This window comes from Ursus maritimus, unplaced genomic scaffold, assembly GCF_017311325.1.
Source record: "Ursus maritimus isolate PB19 unplaced genomic scaffold, ASM1731132v1 scaffold_8, whole genome shotgun sequence".
Lineage (NCBI taxonomy): Eukaryota > Metazoa > Chordata > Mammalia > Carnivora > Ursidae > Ursus > Ursus maritimus.
In genome coordinates this window covers 81863593-81873143 of record NW_024426996.1, presented here as the reverse complement: position 1 = coordinate 81873143, position 9551 = coordinate 81863593, and the positions used below count along the sequence as shown (strand labels likewise).

The following is a 9551-nucleotide window of genomic DNA, read 5'->3' as shown; positions in this document are numbered from 1 at the left end:
TGGTCTGGACAACATCAGGATGGCGGTTTGAGGGCCATATGTGCCCCCAAACTCCTCTAAAACAACAGTGAAACTAAATCAGGTCAGTGGTAGAAATTGGGGATTGTACCTTCAAGGGCCACGGCCTTCTGGCAGGGACAGCAGAGGGTCTGGAAGCAGGTCTGGCTTAGGGAGATGAGGGGCTGGAGTGGTGGTGTCAGGACAGCAGGGGTCCCCACACAATGCTGCCTGGACAGACCACTGCACGTGGGGGGTCCTGGCCCACAGACAGGGCCCAGGGCCTCCAGGTTCGCGTGAGCCCTGCTCTGCGCCAGCTAGACCTGCCACCCCAGCACGTGGCCTGACACCTCCGAGCCTCCGTCCTCCAAGTGAGGCCAGCAGATACAGTGCCTTCCCCGAGGGCCACACACAGTGCCCCCAAGACAGCGGGGCTGAGCCTGGTGCTCAGCAAGTGGGGACCATGCCTGTCTGTAAAGATACATCTCACATACACAGACGACCCAAACCAGATGAACAGCTCCACGGACCGGAAATGCTGTCACTGATCTGTCAGGGCCCACTGCCTTCTGTGAGAGGAGTCAGAGGCCCTGAATGCACAGGAGGCTGTGGAGACGGAGCAACCAGGGTTCTCCAGTCTAACAAAGCCCCCACTGCACAGGCTGAGGAATCTCTGTGAAGCCAGGCTGGACGACTCCACAGACAACCGTCATCACACACAGGACAGCCACTGTGGAAGGAGACAGACAGACAAGGAAGGAATATGATCAAAGCACCAAAAACATTAATGTCCATTAAAGAATTCTAAGCTCAGTGAAAATATGCTTCAAAATGGAGGCAAAAAAAGAGGCCCCTTCAGACAAACAAAAACCAGATACTTTGTCACCAACAGAAGGCACTGCCTTCAGGTAGGAAATGGTTCCTCGGCGGGAGCAGCATGGGAGAAGGGAGATCAGAATGGTGACCGCACTCCAGCCGCCCTGCGGGGCTCTGTGAAGACAAAACAAAACCACGCACCAACAGCGCAGAGAGCATGGGATGAAGCTAAAGCGGCAGAAGCGTCTGAGACCCTCACGTCAGCAGGAAGATCTACCGCACGTTAGACCTCAGAAGGTCAAGGCCATGCCGTGGTCTCTGGGACCGTGCCATGGTCCTGGGGTCATGGAAATGAACCTGTCTTGGTCTGAGTGGTGGAGACGTTCAGGTCACAAACAATTCCTGGAGCCACGTACTTGTATCCGTGCAGTTTTCTGTATTAGACTTCAATAAAAGTCAGTAAGAAATAACTAAAAATCCCCAAATATTTCTTTTTTTTTTAAATTTTTTAAATGATTTTTTATTATATTATGTTAGTCACCATACAGTACATCCCCGGTTTCCGATGTAAAGTTCGATGATTTATTAGTTGCATATAACACCCAGTGCACCATGCAATACGTGCCCTCCTTACTACCCATCACCAGTCTATCCCATTCCCCCATCCCCTCCCCTCTGAAGCCCTCAGTCTGTTTCTCAGAGTTCATAGTCTCTCATGCTTCATTCCCCCTTCTGATTATCCCCCCTTTCTTTATCCCTTTCTTCCCCTACTGATCTTCCTAGTTCTCATGTTCCATAGATGAGAGAAATCATATGATAGTTGTCTTTCTCTGCTTGACTTATTTCACTTAGCATTATCTCCTCCAGTGCCGTCCATGTTGTAGCAAATGTTGAGAACTCGTTCTTTCTGATAGCTGAGTAATATTCCATTGTATATATGGACCACAACTTCTTAATCCAGTCATCTGTTGAAGGGCATCTCGTCTCCTTCCACGATTTAGCTATTGTGGACAATGCTGCTATGAACATTGGGGTGTATACGGCCCTTCTCTTCACTACGTCTGTATCTTTGGGGTAAATACCCAGTAGTGCAATGGCTGGGTCATAGGGTAGCTCAATTTTTAACTTTTAAGGACCTCCACACTGTTTTCCAAGTGGCTGTACCACTGCATTCCCACCAACAATGTAGGAGGGATCCCCTTTCTCCACATCCTCTCCAACAATTGTTGTTTCTTGCCTTGTCTATTTTTGCCATTCTAACTGGCGTAAGGTGGTATCTCAGTGTGGTTTTGATTTGAATTTCCCTGATGGCTAATGGTTTTGAACATTTTTCCCTGTGTCTGTTACCCATTAGTATGTCTTCATTAGAAAAGTGTCTGTTCATATCTTCTGCCCATTTTTTGATTTATTTGTTTCTCGTGTATTGAGTTTGAGTTCTTTGTAGATCTTGGATACCAGTCTTTTATCTGTAGTGTCATTTGCAAATATATTCTCCCATTCCATAGGCTGCCTCTTAGTTTTTTTGACTGTTTCCTTGGCTGTGCAGAAGCTTTTTATCTTGATGAAGTCCCATAAGTTCATTTTATCTTTTGTTTCTCTTCTAGAAACTATAAATCACTCTTGAAAGACATTGAGGAAGACATAAAAAGATGGAAAAATATTCCATGCTCATGGATCGGAAGAATTAACATACTTAAAATGTCCATGCTACCCAGAGCAATCTACACTTTCAATGCCATCCCGATCAAAATACCGAGGACATTTTTCAAAGAACTGGAACAAACAGTCCTTTAATTTATATGGAACCAGAAAAGGCCCTGAATCGCCCAGGAACTGTTGAAAAGGAAAAACAAAGCTGGGGGCATCATAATGCCGGATTTCTAGCTGTACTACAAAGCTGTGATCACAAAGACAGCATGGTACTGGTACAAAAACAGACACAGACCAATGGAACAGAATAGAGAACCCAGAAATGGACCCCTGGCTCTTTGGGCAACTAATCTTTGATAAAGCAGGAAAAAACATCCGGTGGAAAAAAGACAGTCTCTTCAATAAATGGTGCTGGGAAAATTGGACAGCCACATGCAAAAGAATGAAACTTGACCAATCTCTCACACCATACACAAAAATAAACTCCAAATGGATGAAAGACCTCGATGTGAGACAGGAATCCATCAAAATTCTAGAGGAGAACATAGGCAGCAACCTCTATGACATCGGCCAAAGCAACTTTTTCATGACACATCCCCAAATATTTCTAACTCAATATACTTTCAGAAAACACAAAGGTCACGGGAGTAATTGAGCAGAAATTTCAAACTATTTCAAAGTGAAAGACAATAAAATTGCAAAGTAGCCAAACACATACAACGCAGGCAAGGGCAAACAGAGGGGTGCCCTAACCCGTAGCATAAACGCCAGTGGGAGAGGCTGGAAGTGGACAGAAGCACCCATCTTACAGAACAGACTAAATCCAAAGAAAAAAGAAAAGAGGAAATGACAGAGAACACAGCTGAGACAAATGTAAAGTGAAGACAAAGACTAGCTCTCTGAGAACACAGATAAAAAGTCAATAAAACCAGACAAGACTGTTGAAGAAAAGAGAAGGTACAACAGCTATTACTACAATGACAAAGGGACATCACTACAGATCTCACAGACACTAAAAATACACAGACCACAGACACACCGAGGATGAGAAACTTGAAAACTCAGATGAAGTGCACAAACTCCTAGAGAAAGGCCACTCACTCAAGCTGACCCAAATATGAGGAACTCTGAAGAGTCCCATATCTAATTAAAAAATTAAAACCCTAGTTAAAAACCTCACACAAAAAGCCTTCCTCAATGTCTTTCAAGAGCGTCAGGCATGAATCCCAGCGTACATTCTCTGAATGGCCCCAATCTTAAAAAAAAAACAACAATCTGCCAGAGAAGAGAAAAATGAAAGAATTTCAACTCCGTTTATGAAGTCAGCAAAATCCTGATTCACCAAAACTTGAAAAGGGCATTGTAAGAAAGGAGAGTTACAGGTCGGCCCTTACACGAGCAGAGGTGCAAAACCCCCGAGTTCTTCCGCGTGTACAGGCTATACCACGTCACAACGAAGTTATGGTTTAAAGTTCTCCTGTGGGTTTAGAGGCACCTGGGTGGCTCAGTTCGGTGAGCATCCAACTCTTGGTTTTGGCTCAGGTCATGATCTCTGGGTCACGGGATCGAGCTCCACGTTGGCCTCCATGGTCCATGCGGAGTCTGCTTGAGATTCTCTCTCTCCCTCTGCCCCTCCCCCCACTCATGTGCGCAGACACGCTCTCTCAATCTCTCTAAAGTAATAAACAAATAAAATCTTGAAAAAAATAAAATTCTACTGTGGGTTTAACATTCTAAAAATAAATGCAATTTACATCAACAAAATAAAGTAGAAAAATCAAATGATAACCTTGATATTTATAAAACACCACTTGATAGAATCCAACACTCATGATAAAAACCGTTGGCAGTAAACCCAGGGTGTGCAGCAATACTCCACGGTGAACCCCTGGAAGCTTGACCCTGAAATCAGGGAGAGACAAAGGACGCCTGCTATCACTACTGTGTCTCCTTGTAGCCTGTACAATGAGGAAAAGAAGACAGACAGAAAGAAAGGGAGGAATAACACGGAGACTAAACATTTAGAGATGACACAGTTGTGCACAGAGAGAGCCTAGAAAAAGCTCCAGATCCACCTATGGCATTAAGTGAATACAGCATGGCCACCAGATAAGAGCTATTAAACAAAATCAGCCAGTTTTTATGCACCAGCAATAAACACAAAGAGTGACATTTTGAGAAAGGGGTCTGGCAGCGTCCCAAATCACCAGTACCCGAGGGTGAGGCCAACAGTGACGCACACAGCCTCTGTGCAGGAAACCGTTAGCGAAACTAGAGCACATCTAAGTAAACGGAGTGCGCCACGCTTGCGGACTAGAGTCTACGCTGTAGAGACGTCAATTTTACCGACACTGTCACGCAAACCCAATAGGACCTTGTGTAGAAACTGACGAAAGAAATTGACTCCAAAAGTTACATGGCACACAAAGGCTAACTTAGGCTAATTGTGCAATAGACAGCTCCCAGTCTCAGTGGCTTAAGGGGGATATTTTCCGTCTACACGTTCACAGAAGGCTCAGTTCAGTGGACGGCCTTCCACTCGGGGCCCAGCAGCTCTGCCTTGCTGGATCATAAGCATCTCCTTGGCTGAGTCGGGGGGCTTTCCAGGAGATTGTTTTGGGGGCCAGGCCTGGAGTGGCGTTGCTCACGGGAAGCAGGTGGGGAGACGGAGTCTAGCTGGCGGCCCAGAAAGAAAGGCAGCAGGGTCAAGGACAGCTCCCAGCCAGGCCAGTCTGCCGTTCTAGTGGCTGGTGTCTATTTCTCTCTTCCCTTACACAGAAAGGCCACCCCCTCAATGCCCCATCTCTGAGTTCATACTAAACCCATGGTCTTGTGTTCCAGGACCTGATCTAGACGGCCCCAGGGCAGGTCCATCCCCACTGTAAGCAACCTCTGACCGGGGGCAGGACATATGAATCCACCCCTCAAAGGTCAGGGGGAAGACAAGAGAACATAGCAGTCATGAAGACCCTGTGGGTGGGTGTCCTGGGGCTCCTGCCCTGGGGCTGTCTTCATCTTCATTAGACAGGCCTCTGCTGTCCAGGGTAGCCTCTGGTCTAGCTGGCTCCAGTCCCCAGCTCTGCCCACAGGGGGTTCTTCCTCATCCCTCAGCTCCCCAGGGCCCTACGTGAAGTGGGCATGAGGATGAGTGCCCTGACCACCCGTGGCCTCCAGGTCCCAGATATCACTGGCTTCTACGGGGCTCAGGGCCTCCCCGCTGCAGCCACCCCTCTCCATCTCTGCGGGAGAACCAGCCAACGGCAGTCGAAGTGCAAGCCCCTTCTTGCGCACGCATCCTTCTGCTCTGCTCTTTGCATTCACCAAAGGCTCTGTCCCGCAGACCCACCTGCCCCCCAGGCCCCCGCAGGCGCCCAGCTTCAGTGCGCACCGTTCCCTCGCCGTGCACCACCTGACAGGTGGTGCACTATTTTGTGTGTGCAACAGTGACTGCCCTTTCCAAGGACAAACGAATGAACAAACATAAGTGGTGCGCTGTGTGGTGCAAAAGGAGCAGGTGTGGGTCCCGGGAAATCAGCTTAGCCTGCCACAGCATGTTCGGTTTGAACAACAAAAACCCAGCTGAAACAGAAACCATCAGGGGCGCTGCATTTAGCAAGGCTCTGCGTTGTTTTGTGAAACTTATTCCCCATGTGTGCACACACACAGATGCGTGTACACGCAAATGCACATACGCTGGGCCATGATATCAAGTGTCCTTCCTGCTACAGGTCAAGGAAGCCAAGGTCACATGGAACCGGAGGCAGAGACCTAAAGTCACCGGGGGAGGGGAAGGTGGAAGCAGCCTGGCTCCAGGAGCAGTGGCAGGTCAGAGTAGCCGGCCAGGGGACCAGGTGTCCACCAGTGGCCAGGCTACAGAGCCATGGGCATGAGGGGACATAGGTTTTACTCCTGGGAAGCTGGGACACACGACCCACGTTTGCAGATCTCTCTGGCTGCAGGTGAGAAGAGATTCCAGGAAGCAGGAGGGAAAGCAGGAAGAATGGCTCTTAGGCGTCGTGGTGGAGGGCGCTCACACGGCCCGTGGAGAACGGAGGAGCCGGGTCCTGGAGAGACTGCTGGAAGTGCCCTCAGAATGCGGGTGTGCGGGACAGCGGCAGTGCCGCAAACAACTTCACCCTCTCACATGCACAGAGAACAAAAGAATACGTACTTTTTCAAGCACGTGTAGAACACTAACAATTACCACGTATTAAGCCACAGCGAAAATCTTGACAATTATAAAAAATAACTAAATGGCCATTTTCTCTAGTCACAAAGACTAAAATTAAAAATTATCCACAAAAGTGATAGAGATAAAAATCTAACCTCTTAGAAATTAAGGACCATTCTCCTGAATACTCTTTTTTAAAGAAGATTTTATTCATTTGAGAGAGAGAGAGAGCACGAGCAGAGGGGAAGCCGACTCCCCGATGAGCAGGGAGCCTGACGCAGGACTCCATCCCAGGACCCCGGGATCATGACTTGAGACACTCAACCACCTGAGCCCCCCAGGCCCCCTCTCCTGAATAATTCTTGAGTCAAAAAAGAAGTTAAAAGAGAGATTAAAGACTATAGAAACGATAAAAATGATACCCGCAGTGACGTACGGCAGGAAGCAGACCGCCCTGAGTACACCTGTTAGAGAGGAAAAGGGGGTAAATGAGCTGAGCGTAGGGCCCAGCAGGGCGGGGGGAAGGCCAGGGCGCCCCTCCCTCCAAGGCAAGCCCGACCAGCTGTGCGACCAGCAGAAGCTGCCTCTACGGCCGGGGGTTTAAACTGGGACATTTCTTAAGGGAAATAAGGTGCTTTCTATTAAGTTTAAACACTTTAATCTGTGCCCTTATTGTTCCACTCCTAGGAATTTATGCTACGGAAATATTCTTATATATATGCAGAAACATGGTAAAAAAATATTCACTGTAAGACTGAAACAGCGAAAAACTAACCCCTCCCTTCCCCGGAAAACACTGAAGTACTATGCAGTCTTTTCAGAGTGTGGGTGTGCCAAAAATACCAAGTCAACTGAGAAGACACCGTTTTGTAAAAAGATAAGTCATGGTAACGCACAGAGCAGGAACTGTACTCTTCCTTGTTGACATCTGTGGGAAACAGGATTTTTCTCCATTATGATTTTCTTTCTTTCTTTTTTTTTTTTTTAAAGATTTTATTTATTTATTTGACAGAGATAGAGACAGCCAGCGAGAGAGGGAACACAAGCAGGGGGAGTGGGAGAGGAAGAAGCAGGCTCCCAGCAGAGGAGCCCGATGTGGGGCTCGATCCCACAACGCCGGGATCACGCCCCGAGCCGAAGGCAGACGCCCAACCGCTGTGCCACCCAGGCGCCCCATCTCCATTATGATTTTCTATATCACTTAAGTCTTGTGTGACTTTGTACTAAATTTATAATCAGCAAAAAATGATTCCTATAGATTAAAATGTCAGATCAAATAAGTATCTTAAAATCTAAGTATAGGGGCGCCTGGGTGGCACAGCGGTTGAGCGTCTGCCTTCGGCTCAGGGCGTGGTCCCAGTGTTGTGGGATCGAGCCCCACATCAGGCTCCTCCGCTGGGAGCCTGCTTCTTCCTCTCCCACTCCCCCTGCTTGTGTTCCCTCTCTCGCTGGCTGTCTCTATCTCTGTCAAATAAATAAATAAAAAGTATTTTAAAAAAAGAATCTAAGTATAAAGAGAATAATCATTCGCAACTAAGTTTAAAGCAAACAGGTGAAACTGGGGTATCTCACAGAGAGGACAGAAGACCTTGTTTTAAGTTTACTGCAACAGTAACCCACTTCTAACTTACTTTCCTCCAACCCTCTTAATTAGACATGACCCCCACGGAAAGCCAAACCCTACCACTTTCTTAAGGAGCTTGTATTGTGCTGAAGAAAACTATTCAACTCATCTTCATTTCCCAGAACACAGCACAGCAAACTACACATAACGCCCATCTATGGTTAACAAAGGAAATTGTATGAGGTATTCAAAACCAAATCCTAATTGTACTTTACTCAGAAATCTTGTAAGCTCTTCTAATTAACCTAGCAAAATGAAAATTTCAGACCCACCAAATGACTAAAAACTGAATCTCAAACTCATAAAAAACCCTGATTAATATTCAGATAATATATATTTCAACTTACATGTTTTGAAAGTAAAACCGTGCAACAAGGGACTTTGCAAATCAAGCACACGTCTTTGCCACCTATAAAAGAAAAGCAAACTTGACTATATTATAGTGAGTAATGCTTTTGAATGTGTGTAAGTGCAGGCTTCAAATGACAATAGTTCTTCAGAAATAAACAGAATTATAGTGCTTACGTTTTCCACATTCAGACAATGATAAGACGGTGCATTTTAAGATAAGACAGAGTTGAAAAGATTTATTCAGCTAATAATCCAGTATGCCCCAGAACAGTGATTACGAAGATCAACAATACTTAAATCCATCTCAGATTTCCTTACAATTAGATTTTGTAGTGATATCCTAATTAAAATTTTTTAACTATTCAAAATGAAAACAGCTCCTTGCACCCCATCCAAGAAATGAAGTAAAAGCTTTGCTCTGCCCCCTCGGCCTCCCCTCTGCAGCACCGGAGACCGCTCGCTGGGTGTGTACCTTGTAAGTATCTGCCGAGCCTCTGCTGCCTGTAAGGCTGCGCCTGGCCCGAGAGCTCAGGGCTGACTTCCCACCTGCTCTTCTCCGGGGTCTCTGGCCCGGGCCCACCACTGCACCACCTTCATCTCCACCACACTCCTGTCGTCCCCCGGAGAACCCGCTCCTCATGGGGCTGGCTGCTAAGGGCAGCCTTGCATGTCCTCGCCTGCCCCCACGTGGCACCAGAGCACCCGCGTGTCGCTGGAAAACTCGACACCGTCAGTGGGGCAGCAGGGTCTCTCATCCTGGGCTCTGCCCCACCCCCCACGCCTGAGCTTCCCTTTCTCATAAGCCAGCCTGGAGCCCAGAGCCAGCCGGACAATACCGCGTTCCTCGCCCTTCCAAGCAGTGCACCCAGCCCAAACCCTGGCCTGTCTCCCCCTCTTCTGGTCCAGTGCAGCTAAGAACGGGGGGGGGGGGGGGGGGGAAAA

General features: G+C 47.5%; 1 protein-coding gene across 1 annotated transcript in view; it reads right to left on the bottom strand.

The window, feature by feature from the left end:
• The window catches only part of RNF212 (ring finger protein 212), a 41438-nt gene that overhangs the window by 31656 nt on the left and 231 nt on the right, over nt 1-9551 (bottom strand). Inside the window, exons 2-3 of the mRNA XM_040624933.1 lie at nt 9082-9200; nt 8606-8667 (exon numbers count right to left, since the gene is read on the bottom strand). Of these exons, the coding sequence (XP_040480867.1) occupies nt 8606-8667; nt 9082-9200 (181 nt within the window). The remainder of the gene's footprint in view (nt 1-8605; nt 8668-9081; nt 9201-9551) is intronic.